Here is a 26,434-nt window from a genome sequence, read left to right as displayed (position 1 = left end):
CTTGGTAGGGCTCGTTTAAGTCTGCGTTCAGAATCAGGTCAGGAGAACGATTCTGCCTCTGTTGGATGGGGGTTCTCTAGGATGGACTGTTGTGGGACATCTGGGCTTTCCTCTTGTCCTCTAGCAGGTTAGAGTGGGTTTGTTCTCATGGTAGTGGCAGGATTGCAAGAGAGCAGTGACATACATGGCCTCTTGAAGCCTAGCTCAGAACTGGCAAACTGTGACATTTGCTACATTCTGTTGATCTTCCTTAAAAGGTCAAGCCTGGAGTAAACAGGGCTATGAAAAGATCTCTTGGTAGTGTTAGTTGCTCAGTCATGTCTGACTCTCTTTGTGACCCCATGGACTGTAGTCCACCAGGCTCCTCTCTCCATAGAATTCTCCAGGCAAGAATATTGGAGTGGGTATCCATTCCCTTCTCCAGGGGATTTTCCTGACCCAGGGATTGAACCCAAGTCTTCTGCACTGCAGACAGATTCTTTACAGGCAGTCTGAGTGACCAAGGAAACCCATCTCTTGGTAGGGGAAACGGCAGAGTCTCATTGCCAAGTGCATTATTCATGTACTTCATGAATAATGAATGGGATGGTACAGAATTGGGGTTATTTTTGCAGACAGACGTTTGATTCATGCTGTAGAATTTTTGATGTTACTTTGTTCTAGATTGCTCCCCGTTATATTTCAGTAAGAATTGTGTTTAAGAGTAGAAGTTGTGACAAGTGTAAATTAAGCACATTGATCTGTCCAGTAGTCAAGATGACTTATACTTGTTTCATGGAATGTGTCTGATGGGCTTTTGTAAGCATGTTCATGGATTGAGTTATCAGTTGCAGGTAATTGAAATGCCTGTTGTAGTACCAGTTGTAAGTATTAATACTTAAATGATTATACTGTTACTCTTTTAATTATAAATGACAGTTTCTTGTGTTTATTATTATTATTCTAACCTTAATTTGACTTTATTTTGCCCTGCATATTATTCTTTGCATATTGTGATATTTTAAACAGATTTATTGAAGTACAATTGATATATACTAAATCACACAGGTTTAAAGTGTGCACTTTGAATAGATTTGATATCTGTATATACCCATGAAGTCATCACAAGATAATAAACATATCCTTTATCTTTTGAAGTTTCCTTGTGCTCCTTTGTAATCTTTTGCTATTTATTGCTTCTTCCCTAATGCACAATGACTGATCTGCTTTCTGTCACTTGATACATTGGTCTGAATTTTCTAGAATTTTATGTGGATGAAGCTGTGCATTGTGAGATCTTTTTGTTGCTTTTTTCGACTCAGCATGATTATTTTCACATACATCTGTGTTGCATATGTCATTAGTTAAATTCTACTTTGTTCATTGTATATAACTTAAGGCTTTATATGTTGTTGGATATTTTCCCCTCAGCTTTTGGCTGTTATAAATAAAGATGATCATTTGTGTGTAAGCCTTTGTGTGAGCATATGCTTTGTTTCTTTGGGTAAACACCTACTAAATGTTTGATATTTTAAGATATGGTGATACTGTTTTTACAAAGTGATTGTACCATTTTATCTTCCTGCATGTATGTACTAGCATTTCAGTTGTGTAGTGATAACTCGTGGTTTTAACTTACATTTCCGTATTGACAAATGACACTAAGCATGTTTTCATGTACTTATTTTTCATTCGTGTGTCTTTGATGAAGTGCTGCTTCAGATCTTCTGCCTGTTTTATAATTTAGTTGTGTTTTTGTTATAATTGAGGTTTTAAAAACAGATTTGTTTATTGGTGGATATAATTGACACATTTAAAGTGTATAGTATAATAAGTTTATATACACACACACATAACATACACTCAGGAAGTCATCACTACAACCAAGATAATGAATATATTTATCCCCAAAGTTTCCTCTTGCCACTTCGTAATTCTTTATCTATTCAGCTGCATCCCCCTTTTGGGTATGATCTAGATCTGTAGAATTTTGTATTGTGAAACTGAAACTCTACCATTAAAACACAATTTTTTATCCCCTCCCCCAATCCTTAACCCTTGGCCGCCACCTTTCTGCTCTTTTGTTCTGTTACCTTGACTATGTTAAATACCTCATATGAGTGAAATCATACAATATTTATTTTGTAATTGGCTTATTTCACTTAGCATAATGTCCTCAATTCATCCAATTATGTGGCATGTAACAAGATTTTCTTCATTTTAAAGACTACTTAATATTGCATTGTATGTGTATACCACATTTCCTTTATTCATTCATCTGCTGCTGAGCATTGAGTTTGCATCTATCTCTTGAATAATGCTACAGGACACATGAGTATATAAATATCTCTTTGAGATCCTGTTGTACTTTGAGTTATTTTGGTATATACCCAAAACTAAGATTACTGGGTCGTATGCTAATTCTGTTTTTAATTTTTTGAGATACTGCTTTACTATTTTCTATAATTGTACCATTTTACATTCCCCCCTACATTAGACAAGAGTTGCAGTTCTCTGTATCCTTTCCAGCTATTACTATTTTCTGTTCTTTTGGTAGTGGCCATTTTATTGAGATATGAAATATCTCATCGTGGTTTTAATTTACATTTTCCTTACGCTTAGCAGCGTTGAACATCTTTTCATATATTCTTTGGACACTTGTATATTTGTCTACTCAGATTGTTTCAGTTCAGTTCAGTTGCTCAGTCGTGTCTGACTCTTTGCGACCCCATGAATCGCAGCACGCCAGGCCTCCCTGTCCATCACCAACTCCTGGAGTTCACTCAGACTCATGTCCATCGAGTCCGTGATGCCATCCAGCCATCTCATCCTCTGTCATCCCCTTCTCCTCCTGCCCCCAATCCCTCCCAGCATCAGGGTCTTTTCAAATGAGTCAACTCTTCGCATGAGGTGGCCAAAGTACTGGAGTTTCAGCTTTAGCGTCATTCCTTCCAAAGAACACATAGGGCTGATCTTTAGAATGGACTGATTGGATCTCCTTGCAGTCCAAGGGACTCTCAAGAGTCTTCTCCATCACCACAGTTCAAAAGCATCAATTCTTTGGCGCTCAGCTTTCTTCACAGTCCAATTCTCACATCCATACATGACCACTGGAAAAACCATAGCCTTGACTAGACAGACCTTAGTTTGCAAAGTAATGTCTCTGCTTTTGAATATGCTGTCTAGATTGGTCATAACTTTCCTTCCAAGGAGTAAGCATCTTTTAATTTCATGGCTGCAGTCACCAGCTGCAGTGATTTTGGAGCCCGAAAAGATAGTCTGACACTGTTTCCACTGTTTCCCATCTATTTCCCATGAAGGGATGGGACCAGATGCCATGATCTTAGTTTTCTGAATGTTGAGCTTTAAGCCAACTTTTCACTCTCTTCTTTCACTTTCATCAAGAGGCTTTTCAGTTCTCTTCACTTTCTGCCATAAGGGTGGTGTCATCTGCATATCTGAGGTTATTGATATTTCTCCCGGCATGTTGATTCCGGCTTGTGCTTCTTCCGGTCCAGCATTTCTCATGATATACTCTTCATATAAGTTAAATAATCAGGGTGACAGTATACAGCCTTGACGTACTCCTTTTCCTATTTGGAACCAGTCTGTTGTCCCATGTCCAGTTCTAACTGTTGCTTCCTGACCTGCATACAGGTTTCTCAAGAGGCAGGTCAGGTGGTCTGGTATTTTGATCTCTTGAAAAATTTTCCACAGTTTCTTGTGATCCACACAGTCAAAGGCTTTGGCATAGTCAATAAAGCAGAAGTAGATGTTTTTCTTTACCTCTCTTGCCTTTTCAATGATCCAGCGGATGTTGGCAATTTGATCTCTGGTTCCTCTGCCTTTACTAAAACCAGCTTGAACATCTGGAAGTTCATGGTTCACGTATTGCTGAAGCCTGGCTTGGAAAATTTTGAGCATTACTTTGTTAGCGTGTGAGATGAGTGCAATTGCGGTAGTTTGAGCATTCTTTGGCATTTCCTTTCTTTGGGATTGGAATGAAAACTGACCTTTTCCAGTCCTGTGGTCATTGCCGAGTTTTCCAAATGTGCTGGCATATTGAGTGCAGCACTTTCACAGCATCATCAGATCTTTTACCTGTTTTTAAATAGGATTGTTTTTGTATTTCTGTTGAGTTGTAAATGTTACTTACGTATTTTGGATATTTAACCCCTTACCAAAAATATGATTTGTAAAAACTTTTTCTCATTCTGTAGATTGCCTGTTTACTGTGTTGGTTGATTCCTTTGATGAAGAGGAATTTTTAATTTTGAGGTAGTCTGCCTTGTCTATTTTTGCTTTTGTTGTCTCTGCTTTTGGTGTCATATTCAAGAAATCAAACTCAGTGTCATGAAACTTTTGGCCTTTTTCTTCTCAGGATTTTAGCTGTCATGTTTAGGTCTTTGTTCTAAGTTTATTTTTTAATGTTGTGTTAGGTAAAGATCCAACTTCATTCTTTTACATGTTTTGATCCAATTTCCCAGCATTATTTGTTGAAGAGACGTCCTTTCCCTGTTGTGTACTGTTAACATCATTATCAAAAATCATTTTTCCACAGATGCATGGGTTTATTTCTGGACTCACTCTTCTCTTTCTTTGGTTTGTATGTCTGACTTTATGTCAGTCCCACACTGTCTTGCTTACTGTTGCTTTGTAATATGTTTTGAAATGAGGAAGTGTTAGACTTAATATGTAGAAACACAACTGATATTTGTGTGTTGTTTTTATATCCTGCAAAGTTGCTGAGACCATTTACTAGCTTTAACATTTTTAAATAATCTTTAGGATTTTCTATGAATAAGATCATGTCATCAGCAAATGGGTGAATTTACTTCCTTATTTCTAACTTGTGTGCCTTTTATTTTAATTTTTTCCTGTCTAATTGCTCTGGTTTGTACCTCCAGTACTGTGTTGAATAGAAGTCCCCACTCCAGTACTCTTGCCTGGAAAATCCCATGGAGAGAGGAGCCTGGTAGGCTGCGGTCCATGGGGTCGTGAAGAGTAGGACACGACTGAGTGACTTCCCTTTCACTTTTCACTTTCATGCATTGGAGAAGGAAATGGCAACCCACTCCAGTATTCTTGCCTGGAGAGTCCCAGGGACGGTGGAGCCTGGTGGGCTGCCGTCTTTGGGGTCACACAGAGTCAGACATGACTGAAGTGACTTAGCAGCAGCAGCAGCAAGTGTAGGCATCCTTACCACCTTTTTGCTCTCAAAGAAAAAGCTTTGAATCTTTCGTTAGAGTATGATGTTAACAGTGGACTTTTCTCATGTGACTTTTACTATGTTGAAGTGGTTTCCTTCTGTTAATAGTTTATTATGTGTTCCTACATGAAATGATTTTGAGTTTTGTTAAATGGTTTTTTCTATCAGTTGAGATGGTCACATGGTTTCTGTCCTTCCTTCTATTAATGTGATGCATTTTATCATTGATTTTTGTCTCTTGAACCATCCTTGCCTTCCAGGAGTAAATCCAATTTGGTCATGGTGAATATCATTCAGTTTGCTGGTGTTTTGTTGAGTTTTGCAAATACTCGTATATGTCTGTAGTTTTCTTGTTGTGTCTTTGTCTTTGGTATCAGCATACTGCTGATCTCATTACTCTTAATGAGAATGAGTTTGCATATGTTCTTTTGTGTTCAGTTTTTTAGAAGAGTTTGAGGAGAATTCTTGCTTAAATAGTTGGTAGAATTACTCAGTGAAATCATATGGTTCTTTATTGAGAGGGTTTTGATTATTGCTTCAGTCTCCTTACCTAGTTATAGATCTGTTCAGGTTTTTTAGTGCTTCATGATTTGGTCATCATAGATTGTATGTTTATTGGTATATAATTGTTCATAGTAATCTGATAATTCTTCGGCATTCGTTGTAATGTCCCCTCTTTTATTTATGATTTTGTTTGAATAATCTCTCTTATTTTCTTAGTCTAAATAAGAATTGTCAGTTTTGTTGATTAAAAAAACCTCATTTTTTACTAACTTTTCCTTCTCTTATTTAAGTATAAAGTTAAGCCAATGATGTAAGATCTTCTTTTTTTAATGTGAGCATATAAACTCTCCTCTTAGTACTGCTGTCACTGTATCCCATTAGTTTTGGTATGTTGTGTTTTCAGAATATTTTCTAAATTCCCTTGTGATTTATTCTTCAACCCATTGGTTGTTTAAGAGTTAGTTGTTGCATTTGCTGTATTTATGGATCTTCTTATTTTCCTTTTGCTGTTGATTTTTAGTTTCATTCCATTGTGGTGAGAGAAGATAGTTGGCATGAATTTAGTCTAAAATTTGGTAAGACTTGTTTTGTGGCCTACTTTACATATATTTTTGCTGTTATTTGCATTTGGGGTTTCATTCTGAAGCTGTTTCTAATTTGTCAGTGTTTAATTTTCTGAAATATGTTCATGTTTCTGTACACTGAAAATACTTGAGAAATGAAGACATTACTTATTAGAAATTTTAGATTTATAGAAAATTTGAATAGAAAGTATAGAGTTCTCTCTCACTCGACCTTTCCTCCCCTGTGGACACTTTGTTTTCTGTATTGTTAACAACTTACCTTAATATGGTACAATCGTTATTATTAACAACTTATCTTAATATGGTATAATTGTTACAATTAGTGAACCAATATTGTTACATCATTATTAACTAGAGATCATAGTTTATTTAGATTTTCTTAGTTCTTACCTAATGTTATTTTTCTCTTCCAGGATCCCATTCAGGATACTGCATTACATTTAGTTGTCATTTCTCATTAGACTTTTTAAGACTGTATTTTTGATGACTTTGACAGTTTTGAGGAATATTGGTTAGGTATATTATAGGATTTTCTGCTATCAGAATTTGTCTGATGTTTTTGTCATGATTAGAGTGGGATTGTGGGTTTTAGGGAGGATATATTTGACATTTTAGTTTGCAGCTTTCTCTTAAAATGTACTTTATGAGATAAAACCAGCTCTATCAGTTACTTAAGTGTTTTTTCTGTATCTCCTTCCAGTATTCACCTAAAGAATATCCTAATTATATTATACTTTAGGTATGGATTTAAAGGGAACTTTCTGTCTAGTATTAGTCACTCATCCCTGTCTGACTCTTTGTGACCTCATGGACTATAGCCCACCGGCTCCCCGTCCATGGAATTCTCCAGGCAAGAATACTGGAGTGGGTTGCCATGACCTTGTCTAGGGGATCTTCCCAACCCAGGGATCATATGCAGGTTTCCTGCATTGCATGCAGATTCTTTACCATTTGAACCACCAGGGAAGCCTACTTCCTATCAAACTTCCTTATAAGATACTCCCTTTAAACAAGATAGTGTTTATAATGGCTGGGTTTGTCTCTTTGAGGAACAAATACAATTAAAAGTGAGTTTTTCCCAGACTTTGAAATATGACTGTGAACAGAGCAAGATAAAGAAATTAAACTGTTAAACTGTTAAAGAATCAGCCTGCCAATGTAAGAGACCTGGGTTCAATCCCTGGGTTGGAAAGATCCCCTTGGAGAAGGGAATGACTATCCATTCCAGTATTCTTGCCTGGATAATCCCATGGACAGAGGATCCTGGTGGGCTACAGTCCATGGGGTTGGAAAGTGTCAGACACGACTGAGTGACTAGCACACAAATTCAAAAAATTAGTTATTGTGTGTAATATTTATATATCCTTTTGTGAAAACATGCATATCTTTTTGTGTTAGTTGGCTAGGGCTACTGTAATAAAAGACCACAGACTAGGTGGCTTAAACTTCAGAAGTTTATTGTCTCACAACTCTAGAGGCTGAAAGTCCAAGATTTGATCGTTAGGTTTGGTTTCCCCTGAGGCCTCTCTCCTTGCAGATGTCAGTCTTCTCACTATGTCTTCACAGGGCCTTTCCTCTGGGCCTATATCCCTGGTATCTCTCTCTTGTTAATTAATGTAAGAACAACAGTCATACTGGGTTAGGGCCCCATCCTTATGACCCTATTTAACCTTTATTATCTCCTTACAGGCCCTGTCTCCAAATATAAATTATATTAGGAGTTAGAGCTTCAACCTACAAATTTTATAGGGACATAGTCCAGTCTGTAACAAGTTTTATATAGTGCTTCTGATTTTATCTCCCAGAGAACTTGCCATCTTCGGTAAGTTTATTTTCTAGGCTGCTCTCAAAAATCACCACAAACTATATTGCTTGAAATAACAGAAATTTAATTCTGTCACAGTTCTGAAAGCCGGAAGTCTGAAATGGGCAGAAGTCAAGGTGTCATCAGTGATGTTCTCTGTGTAGGAGAATCTGTTCCTTTCCTTGTCCCAATTCCTGGCTGTGGCTGCAGTCATCAAGGCCAGTGTTTTCTGATCTCTCTGCTCTGACTTCACCGTCTCTGTGTGTTGTAAAATTTTCCCATGTCTCGTATGTTATAAGTGATTGCATTTAGGGCCCATGTAGATAATCCAGGATAGTCTCTCCATCTCAAAATCTGTAATGTAAATCACACCTACAAAGACTTTTTTTTGCCTCTTGCCATATAAAATAAACTTCACAGACTTGAGGGAGTAGGACGTGGATATCTTTTGTAGAACCATTTTTTAGCCTATCATACTGAGCATCTCATAGTAGACTTCTGATGTTCAGTTTGATTTATGGTTTAGTTTGTAATAGGTCTCTATACAGTTTTGGGTGGGTGAAGGCTGGTGGCAGTGGTGGCAGAATATTTTCATCTCTTCTAAACATTATGTGAGAAACTGGAGGTCTGTGTTCTCAGTGGGTGGTCCAAGAAGTATCAGCATCAGCATGACCTTAGGAACTTCAGAAATCCAAAATGGTCAGCTGGACTTCCCTTGTGGCTCAGCTGGTAAAGAATCTGCCTGCAATGCAGGGTTCAATTCCTGTTTTGGGAAGATTCCCCTTGAGAAGGGAAAGGCTACCCACTCCAGTATTCTGGCCTGGAGAGTTCCTTGGACTGTATAGGGTCTATGGGGTCACAAAGAGTTGGTCGGACAGGACTGAGTGATTTTCACTTTCACAATCTTAGACTTGCTAAATCAGGAACTCTGAGAGTAGAGCCTAGCCATGTTTGCATAATAAGCCTTCTGGGTGATTCCCATGTACATTTAAGTTTGAGAACCACTTTTCTAGACTGTAGACATTATTAATGTTAAAACCATATTCACCTTCCTCTCCAATGTTTTTTCTGCTTAATGGTAACACTTAAATTAGTTTAGCATTATCATCCACAAACTGTTTTCTGTAGAGATAGAAACATGTAGTACCAAATCTTAGTACTGTTCCTCAGTGAAATTAATTCATTTACTCAGTAAAAGGTTGCACCAGGCTCATTCTTGTCGGTTGTATGTTTACTTAGATGTAGTCATTTTATAAAGTAATGTTACTGACATCCAGAAATGATAGGAATTTTTTCTCTTGTCTTTAAACATGTGAATTAAATTCATTAGACTGAATTTTATTTTCCTACCTTCTGTATCCTATGTACATGTGGGGATACAATGTAAAATTTCTAATCTTCCATTTTGCCTGCACTACATTGTTAGGCTTTTATTATGTGCTATCCAGTGAAAGTGCTGAAGTGAGATAAATTAATTATTTTGGTCAATGTGTCCACAGTGTAGCTCAGAAAACCCACAAGTAAACAGTTTATATAGAGGTATCACTAGTTGCTATTTGAGAAATCACTAGTTGTAATTGAGAAACACAGCTTTACATAGTTGAAGAAATTAAAGAAGGATCTGCCAGGGTGACTAAACTAAATATTGAGAAACTAGTATAAGGGTGTTAGCAAGGTTAAGGAAAAATAAAAAGTAAGTATAGTTCACCATGCGAAAGGCTGAGAGAGCTTAGGGGCTCTTCTGGGAGGTGAAGGGGCTTTGTAGAAACATGAAGTGAGGAAGAGAGTAAAGATTAGAGAGAGAGATGAGACTGAGGTAACTGATAAGAACTTGAGCCATAGATGTGGTTCTTCAGGGTAGCCATTGGAAAATGATTACTCATAGCATTTGGGAAGGATAAATTGAGTGCATAGTGAGTCTAGAAATACAACAGTTACAGTAATCTAGGTGAGTAATCTAGTATTCTGTCGTGATGACAGAATAAAAATTCAGAAGAGTAACAAGCTGATTTTCAAGAAGGGCAAAAGCTGAAGTGTGGAATTCAGAGTAGGAGTTTTAGAATTTGTGGAGTGTGATAAAATTAGGGGTAGGTAGATTTTTGACAAGTAAATTTTCAGTGGAGTGTTAGACTAAAGGTCACATTATACTGGATTGAAGGTTAAATTGAGGAAGCAAGAGAGTATCAATATTCACTATTTTCTACAATAATCTTCCCTGGCATTTAGTAAATGTTTAATCAATATTAGCCATTATTATGGCTACTATTAATATATACTTTTATGACCACTGTTTTTTAAACTTTTTGGTGTATTTTTGGCATGTATGTAATATTAGATAAGCATTGACATAGAAATGTGTGTTTTATTCAGAAATATTTTAATTATTATTTGCCATACTATTAATAATAGAAACAAGAGCACTAAGAGGATTGTTTCTCATTTGAATAGATAATTATTCCTCAAGTAAAGGTAGCTGGCAATAGTTTCTTGAAAGTTACTGTAATTATTTATGGTTTTTAATTTAAAAAATAGTATATCATAGATAAAATTATTCATACCTGAAGCAGAAAAACTAAATGATTGCCTTTACATGTATTCTTTCAGGTTTGATTTAATTTCGAATGAGAGTGTTCTTGCAGCGAGATGTTAATAAGACAAAATCTAGGTAAGTAGAAGATGACTTTGTTAAATATTACAAATCAAAATAGGAATAATACAAAAATTTATGTTTAAAAAGCATAACCTCCAAATCCAAGGCAATGAGTCTTTAAATAAAATTTTGAAATACAAAGAAACAGCGTTTTGATGCACTTGGTCCATTTGATTTGATGGAAGTAAAAACAGTCAAAAACAGCTGTCAAATAGTGGAACTACATTCTTAATTTTCCTCTTTTTATGTTGTGATTAACTGAAGTATGTGGTTTCCAGTGACCCTTAAACATGTTCAAAAATCAAGTTGATATTTGGTTTAGCTACTTGGAATCCAGCTCAATAAGAGATTTGCTTAGATTTCTTCAGTGTTCCCTTCTTAAACTTCGTGAGTCATCTTTGCTTTTGTAAAATTTACTTTCTTATTTCCATTAACAGAACACTTCCACAGTTATTTAAATTTGTCAGATTATGACTTTTTACATTAATGTAATGTTCAGAGTTATAAATGATTGTTTTAATATTTTTTGTATTTCTACTGAATGACTTATTTAGCATTCATATTTATTTTAATTTTTTAAGACTGTTGACTTTAGAAAATTGAATTGTGATCAGGTACTTTGGGTCTGATATGTGAAAGATTGCTTTTTTAATAATATAAATTAAGATGTTAAAAGGATACATTTACTAATCTGTTGGTAAGTGAACATGGCTTCAGTATATAAACAGATGAAAAAGAATACTTTGATTACATTAAAATTAACTCAGGTCTTTCTGAATCTAACTAGATGTTCCAGCTGTCAAAACCTTGCTGATCTCAGTGGTTTTAAAAAAAAGCCTAGGATGAGAAGTGCTGTAGTTGACTAATGTGCAGTTAAATAGTGTATTCTCAATTAGTGGTTTAGTCATAATTTGAAGGGACGTTTCCATTTTATTAGTATTATGATGTAATAATAGTGGTAATTTGGAAAATACTTACTATATTAAGTGCTTCTCATGCCTTATTAGTCTTTACAGTACATCTTAAAGGTAGATACTGATGTCTAGAAAGTTTTTCTTTTTGGTTAATAGTGAACTATTTCCTTTTTTTTTTTAAGAAACTATTTTCACAGCATTTATTATAAGGAACACTTGCCTATATATCTTTCTGAAGCTAGTTGAATACAGTGTCTATTAGGGTGTTTATTCTGATTTCTTACAAGTTAGATATTGCTTATGGGATGACACTGGTTTTAACTAACTCTGGTTTTGTGTGTGCTCAGTTGCTCAGTCATGTTGACTCTTTGTGGTTCCATGGACTGTAGCCCATCAGGCTCCTCTGTCCATGGAATTTTCCAGCAAGATTATTGGAGTAGGTTGCCATTTCCTCCTCCAGAGGATCTTCCTCACGCAGGCACTGAATCCAGGTCTCCTGTGTCTCCTATATTGGCACGCAGATTCTTTACTACTGCACCACCATTTTATTCCAGCACAATTACATATGCATTTTCTTTTTTGTTAAGGTATAATTTACATTTTAAAATTATTTTAAAATTTACATTTTAAAATTTAATTATAATCTAAATTACATTTTAGATTATGTATGGTAAAATGTGGAAAATTTAAAGTGTAGAGCTAAATACATTTTTTACATGTATAAACACTGTGTAATTTCAGATGTAGAACACTGTTATTGTCTCATAAAGTTCCTCATGCTCTTTCCTTTCCAGTCCAGTAGCCTTTCCCCCAAGGTGAGCATATTTCTAAATTCTGTCAGTATAGCCTAATTTTGCCTGTTTTTGAACTTTATGTACATAGAATTATATAATATATACTCCTATATCTGGCTGTTTTCATTCAACACAAATGTTTCATCCATGTTGTTGTGTTAGTAGTTTATTATTTTTTATTGCTAAGTAATATTCTATTGTGTTAACATAAATTTAGGTTTTCTCTATAATTTTGTTTCTTGTATTCTCCATGTTTCTGACCTCACTTGCCAACTTCTACATTGCTTTCTTTCCACTAGTTGTCTCCTCCTTTGTCCCCTATCACCTGCACAGTAAAATGTAAACTCATAACATGTTATATAATTATCTCATTGCAGCTATTCTAGAATTATCTGAATTCTAAGCATGATGTTTGTATTCTTAGTTTTAGTTCCATGTATATGTTGTCATTGTTCCCCCACCCTCTTGTCTCCCCAACTGTCAATATATTTTCTCCTGGTTGTCAGCTTATCTCTTGAAATAGTTCATCTCAAGCATCGCATCATCTTGTCATTTGAGCCAGACCTGTCCATTCCACAGTACTCTGTTTTCTTTACTAGACTGTGACTTCTTTGAGGGTCAAGACCATCCCCATGGAAAAGAAATGCAAAAAAGGAAAATGACTGTCTGAGGAGGCCTTACAAATAGCTGTGAAAAGAGAAGTGAAAAGCAAAGGAGAAAAGAAAAGATATAAGCATCTGAATGCAGAGTTCCAAAGAATAGCAAGGAGAGATAAGAAAGCCTTCCTCAGCAATCAATGCAAAGAAATAGAGGCAAACAACAGAATGGGAAAGACTAGAGATCTCTTCAAGAAAATTAGAGATACCAAGGGAACATTTCATGCAAATATGGGCTTAATAAAGGACAGAAATGGTATGGACCTAACAAACAGAAGATACTAAAAAGAGGTGGCAAGAATACACAGAAGAACTGTACAAAAAAGAGCTTCATGACCCAGATAATCACGATGGTGTGATCACTCACCTAGAGCCAGACATCCTGGAATGTGAAGTCAAATGGGCCTTAGAAAGCATCACTACGAACAAAGCTAGTGGAGGTGATGGAATTCCAGTTGAGTTGTTTCAAATCCTGAAAGATGATGCTGTGAAAGTGCTGCACTCAATATGCCAGCAAATTTGGAAAACTCAGCAGTGGCCACAAGACTGGAAAAGTTCAGTTTTCATTCCAGTCCCAAAGAAAGGCAATGCCAAAGAATGCTCAAACTACCACACAATTGCACTCATCTCACACGATGGTAAATTAATGTTCAAAATTTTCCAAGCCAGGCTTCAGCAATATGTGAACCATGAGCTTCCAAATGTTCAAGGTGGATTTAGAAAAGGCAGAGGAGCCAGAGATCAAATTGCCAACATCCACTGGATAATCAAAAAAGCAAGAGAGGTAAAGAAAAACATCTATTTCTGCTTTATTGGCTATGCCAAAGCCTTTGATTGTGTGAATCACAGTAAACTGTGGAAAATTCTGAAAGAGATGGGAATACAGACCACCTAACCTGCCTCTAGAGAAACCTATATGCAGGTCAGGAAGCAACAGTTAGAACTGGACATGGAACAATAGACTAGTTCCAAATAGGAAAAGGAGTACGTCAAGGCTGTATACTGTCACCCTGATTATTTAACTTATATGCAGAGTACATCATGAGAAACGCTGGGCTGGAGGAAGCACAAGGTGGAATCAAGATTGCCAGGAGAAATACCAATAACCTCAGATATGCAGATGATAACCACCCTTATGGCAGAAAGTGAAGAGGAACTAAAGAGCCTCTTGAAAGTGAAAGAAGAGAGTGAAAAGTTGGCTTAAAGCTCAACATTCAGAAAACTAAGATCATGGCATCTGGTCCCATCCCTTCATGGGAAATAGATGGGAAACAGTGGAAACAGTGTCAGACTATCTTTTCGGGCTCCAAAATCACTGCAGATGGTGACTGCAGCCATGAAATTAAAAGACGCTTACTCCTTGGAAGGAGAGTTATGACCAACCTAGACAGCATATTGAAAAGCAGAGACATTACTTTGCCAACAAAGGTCCATCTAGTCAAGGCTATAGTTTTTCCAGTGGTCATGTATGGATGTGAGAGTTGGACTGTGAAGAAAGCTGAGCGCTGAAGAATTGATGCTTTTGAACTGTGGTGCTGGAGAAGACTCGAGAGTCCCTTGGACTGCAAGGAGATCCAACCAGTCCATTCTAAAGGAGACCAGCCCTGGGTGTTCTTTGGAAGGAATGATGCTAAAGCTGAAACTCCAATAGTTTGGCCACCTCATGTGAAGAGTTGACTCATTGGAAAAGGCTCTGATGCTGGGAGGGATTGGGGGCAGAGGAGAAGGGGATGACAGAGGATGAGATGGCTGGATGGCATCACCGACTCAATGGACATGGATTTGGGTAGACTCTGGGAGTTGGTGATGGACAGGGAGGCCTGGCGTGCTGTGATTCATGGGGTCACATAGAGTCGGACACGACTGAGCGACTGAACTGAACTGAATTGAACCATCTATATTTTATTTATCTTAGTAGCACAGTGTCAGAATGCTGTGTGAACTTAGTGATTTGTTACACACAGAACAGCCAGTAGATTTCTCTCTCTAACAAATAAGGGTTCAGAGTACTGGCTGGAATGGGATGAAGGCATTGCACTTCAGTTGCTGTTAGACTGTAAGAAGGAGTCAATGAAGGCAATCTGAAGATAGGCATTTTGGAAAGAGAAGTGAAATATCCTCCTAGTCTTCTTTCAGTTCAGTTGGAATAAAATGGCTAATAATGTTCTTAGTGGAGATGTTAAGGAATATTGAGTGTCATTGTTCATTTCTTTCCAAATAAAGGCATTAATACATGTTATGGAAATTGGAGTGTTTTCTACTAATATTTTCTTTGTAAGTTTCTACTAGATAGACTAATACAAAAAGAAGATTAGAAATCCGGATCACATCTTTAAGAAGTGAAGAAAAGTTTTCCTCATGTTCCTGAGGGTAAAAAGCTACTGGAGAGGAGGAAAAAAATTGAATCATAGTCTGGAATTGTAATAACATTATTGATTCCTGTGGCTTAGGAAGCTTGTTATTTGCTGAGAAGTATTTTTAAAGATTTTGTCTTATCATTATATTTGGTAATTTATATAAACATTTTACTTTGTTAAATAAAACTTTAAAAAAATTTAAAGCATTTTGCATTAGTTTTCTTAATTGAGGTTTGAAATTGGGCTAGTTGGGTTGGCTATCATAGTCACCTGGGGGGTTATTATGCCTGAAGTTTTATTGCCTTCTAGCAAGTCCAAAGGAAGGAGAGGTTCTCCCCCACTGGGATCAATTTGTTGCTTTCTCTTTCTGCAGCTTCTGCCATTAAGCTTGAACACAGGGTTGGGTCAATACCCCATCTCATGCTGTTCCTCAGTCTTCTTACCTGTAAGGATTTTTCTTAGACATAGATTCTTATTGAATATAGAACCTTGACTGTTTCTTTTATTTCACCCTGAATGTGAAGTATGTTTAGTTTTGTTATTGATAAAAGTTTACTCTTGAGATTGCTTGATGTATGTGTCTCTAGAGGTTTTAGACCAGCTTTTCTTCTCAGAGGCTGATAGATATCCCTCAGGTTCAGACTCTTCCTTTTCATTTTGTACTTCAATATTTAACACAGTCAGATAGTGCTAAGCTTTTTCATTTTGCATAATTCTTGAATCCAGAGATTTAAAGTTCTTTATGAATGTCTTATATTAGCTTTATTTCTGTAACTAACCTTTCTGTGCTTCCTTTCTTTAGTAGCACTGTAGATATGCTTCCCAGTGTTGTACTGTGAAAAAGAAAACTTTTTAGTTAATAAAATTGTTTCTCATTCTAAATAAGATTGCACAATATACATCAGACCTTTTCCAGATAAATTGCTAAGTAACATTTAGTATTTTCAGAGCTTTATTTTGTATCTAAAAACCATATTTGCTTATATGTGTGAGCAGATAGTACAGAAATGCTTAAAAGAAGGAGTTAAACTCTCCTCTCACTCAGCACCATACTCCCCATAAATGGCTGGTATGTATTCTGCATTGTTTTCTGACTGTTTACTGATACCTCGTGGACATTTTTTCATATATGTGTTACATGAGCTATTTTATTGAGGGTCTTACAAATCACTTTAAGGAATTTGGATTATCAGACTCCTTTCAAGGAGTTTTAAGTATGAGGTATGAGGAAGGGCTGTGGTCAGATCTGGGTTTTTGAAATGTGAAGAATTAAAATAGAGAACAAATTAGTGAGAAACTAGATTGGAATCACAATGACTAGTTTGTAGGGGGAGGCTGCTCTCCTGTTAGAGTGGTGGTAATGGAATAGATTTTGAGAGAGATTTAGATGAGAAAATAAGTCAACTTTGGTGTTTAGTTGTAATGAAATTTTGGTGCTAGGAGAGTAAGGAAAGAGTTGAGGATATTATCTTATGTTTCTCGCCTGGCAGTAGTACAATATTCACAGATAGGAACTGTGGAGACAAAGCAGGTTTATAGAGAATAAGAGTGAAATTTTAGCTATATTGAGCTTGAAGAGCACTAAGTAGCTCGAGACATGTGAGTGGAAATGTCATGTAGCAGTTAGTTACAAGTGGCCTGTAACTTAAAGAGATCTGAGAGTCATCAGCATTAAGTTTTCATAATATCTCACAAATTAACTTTTTATTTTGATATCTCTTTGTAAGATAGCTCTGCAAAGCATCTTTGTATGTGAAATAATTCAGTTGACCTAAAATTTTTTGAAAATGACTTGCTCTGTATAAATTTATGAGCTGGTATTTTTATTAGAGATTCTGGTCTGTGCTTATTCTTAATTAAACAAGATTTAATATCATTAATGAACAGTTAATCATACTGTTGATTGCAGTAGTCTTACCAAAGATACTTGAACAGCCTAAGGATATATTAAACATGTTGAATCTTGGGTTTCCATTAATAGTGTCTAATACATAAATGTGAATTCTGATATTTGATAATGTAAGTATTTTCCTGCCTGTGTAACAGTTTAGGTTAAAATGGTCATGAAGTCTTTAGGTTAATTGTGATTCAGCAAATTGTTAAGAAAAAAGGTATATGTCACAGTAGAACTTTGCCTACTTCATTCACCATTGTATACTCACCGTCTGGAGCAGCTCTTAGCACAGAGGAACTCAATAAATGTTTGCTGAATAATCAACTAGTGTTTGTATGTAAAATTCTTAGTCCAGACGTTAAGGAAGACTCCCTTTAACATATCTCATAGGGTAGATCTAACAGTGATAAACTTTCTCAGCTTTTAATCTTGAACTGTCTTACCTCCTCTTTCAATTTTGAAGTATAATTTTTCTAGGGATAGCATTCTTGATTGACAAGTATTTTCTTTCACCACTTCATAAATATCGTGTCATTGCTTTCTGGCCTCCATAGTTTCTGATGAGGAATTACCTTCTAATTTTAATATAGACCCTCTTGTATATGACCGCTGCCCCTCCATGCTGCTTTTATTATTCATTCCTTGTCTTTGGATTTTGACAGTATTATATTACTATGACTTTCTCTTGATCTCTGTATTTATCCTGTTTGGATTTTGTTGAGTTTCTTGTTTGATTAAATTCATTGCTTCTCAGGTTTTGTATGTTTATGGCCATTAATTTTTGAAATATTCTTTTTTGCCTCTTGTCTCATTTACTTCTGTCTCTCATTATAAATGTGTTGATACACTTGGTAATGTCCATGGGTCTCTCAAACGCAGTTCATTTCTCTTTATTCTTTTTTCTACTTCTCAGACTGCATAATTTCAGTTGACCTACTTTCACATTCACTGTATGTTTCTTCTGCTTGCTCAAATCTACTTGTGAAAGCCCACTAGTGAATTTTTCAATTTAATTATTGTTCAGCCCTAGAATTTTGGTTTATATTTCTTTTTTTTTTTTTTTTTGCTGCAAAGAACTTTATTGTTTCTATTTGGTCCAAGGCTGGAGAGGGCTCCAGGGTGTTAAAATGTTGCCTACTGGCTGCAGAGAGGGCCTTCAAGCAGCCCTGATATGAGGGAAGCTCCTCAGAGGCCACTGGGCTGTAGAGGCTTCTAGTCATGCTTGAGGGTGAGCCTTTCGAAGAGATAGTCACCCAACCCAGCCTGGGGACCAGCCAGCCTGCAGAGGTTGGTCAAGGGGTCACCCATCTTCTTGATGAGTTTCACCTCCTCTTCTAGGAAGTGGTTCTCCAGGAAGTCACAGATGTGGGGGTTTGCACGGGCAGAACCCAGGCCACACAGATACAAGAGGGCCTAGTTCAGGTTCTTTTCTATGAGAAGGGCAGCTTCCATAGCGTCCTGGGTTTTACCCCACTTATCTTGAGATGGCTTCTGCAAGTCGAGAAAGAGGGTGCAACTGCCATGCTGGTTTTACCTTTTCAAGAGATGCTCCATGCACTCCCGCTTCTCCTTGGCCAATTTGTGAAAAATGTGGCCCACACCCTTCAGAGCCATATCTTCTCAGTCGAAATAGAAGCCCAGAGAGAAGTAATTGTAGGAGGCTCACAGATGCATGTTGACCAGGCAGTTGAAGGCAGACTCCATCTCAGTGTAATAATTCTGATGAATCTGGGAACTCATGGTTGATGGGTAATGAGTTAAGCTCAAAAAGTGGTGGCTGGTCATGGTGATCACAGACAGCTTCTGAAGGTTACACATGGAAAAACAGTTAGAGGGTGGTCAGAGGCTGGAGCACAGGAGCATCCCTGGGTCTCTCTGTCCAAGCACTGTTGAAATGAGACAGATCCACAGGACTGCCGAGTGCACTTCCTGTTTAGTTCCTTTTTATAAGTATTTATTCTATTTATTTCCCTTTATTGACATGCTCTATATTGACACACTGTTCTCCTGGTTTCCTTTAGTTCTTTCACCATGATTTCTTTGATCTTTTTGAGCATGTTTACAACTGCCAATTTAAAAACTTTGTCCAATAAGTTCCTTCATAAACAATTTCTATGGATTTTTTTCGCTCTGAATGGGACATACTTTCTTGTTTCTTTAACATGCCTTGTAATTTTTTTCTTGAAAGTTAGACTTTTAAAATAACATAATGTGGTAGCTCTAGAAATCAGGTTCCTTTCTCTCATGGCTTCTTGCTGTGATTTAATTTGGTGTATATCATTTCTCTAAAATTTTCAACTGTATTTTTGTCATGTGTCTCTGAAGTCACTGTTCCTTTAGTTTGCGGTCACCTGCTGGTCCAACAAAAATTTCCTTAAAATGCCTGGAACCAAGAAAAGGGAAAAAAATAAAATAGAGAAACAAAATGTAAGAAGATAAAACTTTTTCAAGTCATTGCAGATTGACTTTATATTTAGATACTTCTCCAATTCTTTGCCAGGTTACTTATAACTCTGCATTAGCCTTCACTTCCTGTTCCCATTGAGCTTGAAAACTAGCTAGAGGTGGAAGCTTAGGGGTTTTTCATGTCTTTTCTGAACTAGCATTCTTCTCTAGGCATTGGCATGAGTTTCTGGATTCCCAGTTTTATCCACAGACTTTTCACAGCTCTCTTCACCAATGTATTTCTTTTCAGCTTTTCCTCCCAGTCTTTTAACATCCTCTGATTTGCTGCTTTTCTGTTTTGAGGCATTTTTGAGTTAGATGAAACAAAGATAGACATTTCTTTAGTTTTTTATCCAACCCTTAGGCTGGCCAAAGCAAATTATACATCCTCTTTTGGAACAATGTCTGCTCTATTCTTTGGAGAACCAAGTCCTCAGAACAGTAATGCTGAGTAATGTCTTTTTGACTTTTGCTGTGCAAGAGGTTGGAGCTAAGCTATGTTTAAATGTCACAAAGCTCTCCTACCATTTTTTTAAAGTCATTTTTATTCTAAATTTTAAATTTATAATTGATTTTAATTTTAAATTAAAATCCTAATTTAAAAATCAGTTGATCAGTTGAACTGACTCACAAGAAATAAATATCATGAGTTTGAGGAGCCATTATTTTATCTTTGTCATCCTAAAGATAGATATTTGGGAGCATTTTTTTTTTTAATGTAATAGAATTCTGGATATGTCTCTGAGCTAGAAGAGGATGTACTGCAAGTTCATAGAGCTAACTTACAGTATCAGATATGCTCCATCTGTGCTTGTGAGCTCAGTTGTGTCCGACTCTGCGACCCCATGGACTGTAACCCACCAGGCTCCTCTGTCCATGGGATTTTCCAGGGAAGAATACTGGAGTGGTTTGCCATTTCGTTCTCCATCTCCTACCATTTTAAAATTGGTTTTTCTTGATTCAGCATTCACTTTATTGCTTCAATCCATTTATTGTTTTCCAGAGTTTGGAAAAAATTGTTTCTGACAGTTTAGGTTTTTTATTTTATTTTTTATCCTTCTGATCTTTCTTTGAAAGGACAGGCCCTTGAATTTCTTTACTGTATTTGTCAGAGTTGAATTTCCTTACTGTATTCATCAGAATTCTCCAGAGAAACAGAACCAGTAGAGAGAGAGAGAGAGAATGTGTGTGTGTATATGGAAAGAGATTTATTTCAAGAAATTAGCTCATTTGAAAATGAGGCTGGAAGTCCAGAGTCTATAAGGTAGGCTAGCAGACTGGACACCTAGGGAAGCGCTAATATTACGATTCAAATCTGAAGACTTTCAGGCTAAAGACTCGGGAAAGAGCAGATATTGGAGCTCAAGTCTAAAGGCCATGTGCTATAGAATTCCCTAGTGCTCAAGGGAAGTCAGTTTTTCATTCTATCCAGGCCTTGACCTGATTAGATGCTGCTGCTGTTGCCAAGTCACTTCAGTCGTGTCTGACTCTGTGCGACCCCATAGACGGCAGGCCACCAGGCTCCCCCGTCAGACCCACTCATATTATGAAAGACAATCTGTTCAGAGTATAGCAATTTAAATATGAATTTCATATATAAAACGTTCACTGAAATTTCCTGAATGATGTTTGACCACATATTTGGACACTGTGGCCCAGCCAAGTTGACATAGAATTAGCCATCACTCCATTTTAACTAACATCCTGCAATTGATTTGTGTGTGTTTTATCTTGTATTCTGTGACCTCACTATTCTCACTTCTTAGATCCACAAGTTTTTTTTTGTCTACTTCTTGGAATTTTTTGTGTAGGCATTGAGGTGTTATGTGCCAATGTATATGCTTTTTTTCCTTTTCTTGCCTTTTTGCAGTGGTTAGAACTCCAGTAGATATGTAGAATTAGAGTGGTGAGATTGGACATTTTTGGTTTAGAAGATTTTAGAAGGAAAGCCTTTAGGCTTTGTACCATTAAGTATATGTTAGCTGTAGGTGTTCTTTGATGCTCTTTTTCAAATTGAAGTAGTTTCCCTTTATTCCACATGCTGAAAATTCTTACCATGAATGAGTGTCAGGTTTTCAGTTGATATACTCATGTTATTTAAAATAAATTTCCAATTTGGAAGTCTCCAGTGTTATTTAAACTAATTTTCCAGTTTGGAAGTCTCCAGTGAAATCTTCTTGGCCTAGAGGTTTCTTTTTGGGGAATTTTACAATTTAAATGCAATGCCCATAATAGCTGTTGGGCTATTTTAAATTAATTTCATATTGAATGAGTTATGGTATGTTGGTTTTTCAAGATATTGGACTTATTTCATCAAATTGTTAAAGTTAGTTTTGTAAAGTTCTTCATCAGTTCAGTTCAGTCATTCAGTCGTGTTTGACTCTTTGTGACCCCATGAACTGCAGCACTCCAGGCCTCCCTGTCCGTCACCAACTCCCAGAGTCCACCCAAACCCATGTCCATTGAGTCGGTGATGCCATCCAGCCATCTCATCCTCTGTCGTCCCCTTCTCCTCCTGCCCCCAATCCCTCCCAGCATCAGAGTCTTTTCCAATGAGTCAGCTCTTCGCATGATGTGGCCAAAGTATTGCAGTTTCAGCTTCAACATCAGTCCTTTCAATGAACACCCAGGACTGATCTCCTTTCGGATGGACTGGATGGATCTCCTTGCAGACCAAGGGACTCTCAAGAGTCTTCTTCATCACCACAGTTCAAAAGCACCAATTCTTCTGCGCTCAGCCCTCTTTATAGTCCAATTCTCACATCCATACATGACAACTGGAAAAACCATAGCCTTGACTAGACGGACCTTTGTTGACAAAGCAATGTCTCTGCTTTTTAATATGCTGGTATGCCCTTATTAATTGCTATAGTGTCTGTAGGGTATATGGTGTTATCTCCTGTTTCATTATTAAATTGATCATTTTTGTCTTTTAAAAATCTTTATCATTCTTGCTGGAAGTTTGTTAATTTTATTGATTTTTTTCGTATAACTAGCTTTTTGTTTCAGTGATTTTTCTATTTTCAGTTTTATTTATTTCTGCTGTTATATTTATTATTTCCTTCTTTTTGCTTGCTTTGGATTTATATTTCTGTCCTTTTTCTTTTAAAATTTAGCAGTTCATGGTATAAATTTAAATATCTCTGTCAGCATTGCTTTAGCTGCATCTCATATTTTGGCAAGTTCTATTTTCATTAAGTTCTTTTTAAGTTTTTTTTTGAGAATTTTTGAGCCATGGATTATTTAGAAGTATTTTGTTTAGTTTTCAGTTATTTGGGATTTTCCCTTTTATTTTTCTGGAACTAGTTTCTAGTTTAATTACCAGTCTTTTAAGTTTGTTGAGGTTTATTTTATTGCTGAAGATATTGTCTATTTTCATAAATGTTTCATAGCCAATTGGATAAAATATGTATTTCTCTGTTGCTTGGTAGTGTTTTAAGTATGTCAGTTAGATCCTACTGGTTGATTGTGTTCAGAGTTTTTTATTCTTGCTGATTTTCTTTTTAGTGGTTGTATCAGTTGTGGGCAAAGAGTGTTAAAGTCTCTACAACCATTATGGATTGTCTCTTTCCTGTCTATCAGTTTTTGTTTAGTGTATTTCAAGGTTCTGTTGTTTGGTATATACACATTTAGGATCATTGTCTTCCTGGTGGGTTGATCATTTTATTATTATTTAGTGTTTTCTTGATCACTGGTAATTTTCTTTGTTCTGATAATATTTTACCAGCTATTAATGTTTGCATGGCATATCTTTTTCCATTCTTTTATTTTCAGCCTACTTATGTCATTGAATTTCAAATGAGTTTCTTGTAAGCTGCATATAGTAGGGTTGTGGTTCTTTTAATCTGTCATCTTCTTTCTTTTGGCTGATATATTTAGATTATTTACATGTGAAGTAATTTTTGATATGTTTTCTCAAGTTGTTCTTTCTTTTCTTGCCTTATGGTTTACATAAGTACAGTTTTTTAGGGATTCCTTTTTGTTTTCCTGTGCGCAGTACATTTTTGATGTCTCTCTGTGCGTCCTAATCTTTCTTCATAAAGACACCACCAGAGTAAATTAGGAGTCACCCTTGTTACCTCTTTTAAACTTACTTACCTCTTTAAAAGTCTTGTCTCCAAGTACAGCTAAATTCTGAGATATTGGGGCTTAAGGCTTCAGTATATGATGGAGGAAGGTGGGGTGGAGACATAATTTAGTCTATAACAGTAAGTTCCAAATGTTCTGTTTTATAACTGAATTAAAGAGTTAAGTGAAATTACTTGGATTTTTTAAACGAATTTTTAACCATTCTTCTAGAGTGTAATAACAAGATGTAAGGCATCAAGTCAGATATGTACCTTGCAGTTATCTCTGGTAGATAGGTATGCATCTGTGTCATCTGAGAGGTATATTAAAGGACTTAGAACAAAGTACTTTAATCTGCGAGAGAGTTGTAGTCTTTTATATCATTTATGATATAAATTTGTTTTAAAAATGCATTTTGACCTATTACCATTTATGATATTGTCATAAGGAAACAGTAAATATTTGTACTATATGCCAGATTTATACAATTCAATCCAGAGATAGTTACTATTTAGGCATTACTTTGCTGACTAAGATCCGTCTAGTCAAGGCTATGGTTTTTCCTGTGGTCATGTATGGATGTGAGAGTTGGAGTGTGAAGATGGCTGAGCGCCAAAGAATTGATGCTTTTGAACTGTGGTGATGGAGAAGACTCTTGAGAGTCCCTTGGACTGCAAGGAGATCCAACCAGTCCATCCTAAAGGAGATCAGCCCTGGGATTTCTTTGGAAGGAATGATGCTAAAGCTGAAACGCCAGTACTTTGGCCACCTCATGCTAAGAGTTGACTCACTGGAAAAGACCCTGATGCTGGGAGGGATTGGGGGCAGGAGGAGAAGGGGACAACAGAGGATGAGATCGCTGGATGGCATCACTGACTTGATGGACGTGAGTCTGAGTGAACTCCGGGAGCTGGTGATGGACAGGGAGGCCTGGCGTGCTACGATTCATGGGGTTACAAAGAGTCAGACACGACTGAGCAACTGAACTGAACTGAGGCCCTGAAAGCTAATGATAGGGCAGTATATGTTGTGGAGATTTATATTATTCATGTTTAGTTGAAACGGTAGAATTGTTAGTAGAAATATTCAGTAAGGGTTTTATCTTTTGTGTACACAATGATGGCCAGGGAGAGTCTACCTAGAAACATGCAATATGACTAGAGAAGACAATTGAAGTTAATAAAAAGAAAATTTGCTTTAACTTCCAAAATTGATTGCTGAAACTTTATTGTTCACGTACAGTTAGCTTGCTTTGTCTGTATCCCTTTATTAGTATTCACGCACCTTCTCGTTTAAAAACACAGCATATATAACAGAAGACGTGATGCACATTCTCTTGCCTCAGTTCAGTGGGGGCTATACCATAATCAATAGAATATTTGAAAGACATTAGTGCTCTGAAAGGATCAGTTCTTCAAAAGCATATGATAAAGGAACTTGACATAGAGTGTTTGAGGAAAACTTCCTAGAGCAAGTGATATTTAGAGCTTTGATCTGAAAGAAGATTATGAGCTAAGGTTAATTAAATTTATGTGCTTGGTGAGGGAGAGCAGAGAATTCAAGACCAAAGAAACTGCATCTGCAGAGGTCCTGTGATGAGATGGGAGATACTGGGAAATTTGAGAGGGCCAGTGTGGTTGAATCCCGAAGAACTGTTAGGAGGAGAGTGTGTGACAGAACTGGAAACAGGCAGGACCCAGTGTAGCCATTTTAGCTGATTTGGGACTATGTCCTGGTAGAGGGGAAAATGTCATGTTCCACAGAAGAGTAATAAGCTTGAAAAGATCATTTTGCCTATATGTGTGAAGAATTAGTTGGAAATGAACCAACAAGTCCAATTAGAAGGCACAGATGCATTAATTTTGTAAAATTCTGCTTATGGTAGACCACAAAGTGGTCACTTCAAGGACTGTTTTAGATGCCAGGGAACATTAGCCTCTACCCTCAGTGGGGAAGAGGAAACAGATAGTCAAATAACTATATAATTTTTCAGGTATTTGTAAGTATGGTGATGTACGTATGAAGAAGTATAAAGTGAAAGTCGTTCAGTCATGGCCGACTGTGTGACCCCATAGACAATACCTGGAATTCTCCAGGCCAGAATGCTAGAGTGGGTAGCCTTTCCCTTCTCCAGGGGATCTTTCCAACCCAGGGATCAAACCCAGTTCTCCCACATTGCAGTCGGATTCTTTACGAGACACAAGGGAAGCCCAAGAATACTGAAACGGGCAGCCCAGGAATCAAACCGGGGTCTCCTGCATTTCAGGCAGATTCTTTACCAACTGATCTATCAGGAAAGCCCTAAGTATTGTGAAGAAAAGTAAAATTAGATAAGGGGATAAAGAGTGACTAAGAGTGCTGTATTATTAAGGATGATCTAAGAAGAACTGAGAAGGAGATGACTGGAACTGAAGAAATGGATTTACACATAGATTTGGAGGAAGAACTTCAGGCAGAGAACATTAAGTGCTAAGTGCAGAGTATGTTGGGCCGGTCAGGGAATAATAAAAAGGCCAGTGTAGGTGAGGTACAGTGAGAAAATGAAGTGTTTGGGAGATGTGGTCTAGGACTAAGTG

General features: G+C 36.8%; 1 protein-coding gene and 1 pseudogene across 42 annotated transcripts in view; one reads left to right on the top strand and one right to left on the bottom strand.

The window, feature by feature from the left end:
• The window catches only part of ZNF644 (zinc finger protein 644), a 98,697-nt gene that overhangs the window by 28,143 nt on the left and 44,120 nt on the right, over positions 1-26,434 (top strand). For 34 of the 42 annotated variants that reach the window (XM_042250842.1, XM_042250810.1, XM_042250824.1 and 31 more), the window contains one exon: positions 10,685-10,745. The exons of 2 other annotated variants lie outside the window; for them this stretch is intronic. In XM_042250842.1, the coding sequence (XP_042106776.1) occupies positions 10,724-10,745 (22 nt within the window). In that variant the 5' untranslated portion in view covers positions 10,685-10,723. Of the gene's footprint in view, positions 1-8,179; positions 8,299-10,684; positions 10,746-26,434 lie in introns of all 42 variants that reach the window. 6 more of the 42 variants (XM_060411565.1, XM_060411586.1, XM_060411558.1 and 3 more) reach the window with 1 other exon arrangement.
• On the bottom strand, positions 18,558-19,085 carry LOC121819717 (ferritin light chain-like; annotated as a pseudogene).

Source organism: Ovis aries, chromosome 1 (genome assembly GCF_016772045.2).
Source record: "Ovis aries strain OAR_USU_Benz2616 breed Rambouillet chromosome 1, ARS-UI_Ramb_v3.0, whole genome shotgun sequence".
NCBI lineage: Eukaryota > Metazoa > Chordata > Mammalia > Artiodactyla > Bovidae > Ovis > Ovis aries.
The sequence above is the reverse complement of the archived record's forward strand: the minus strand, read 5'-3'. Positions and strand labels throughout refer to the sequence as shown.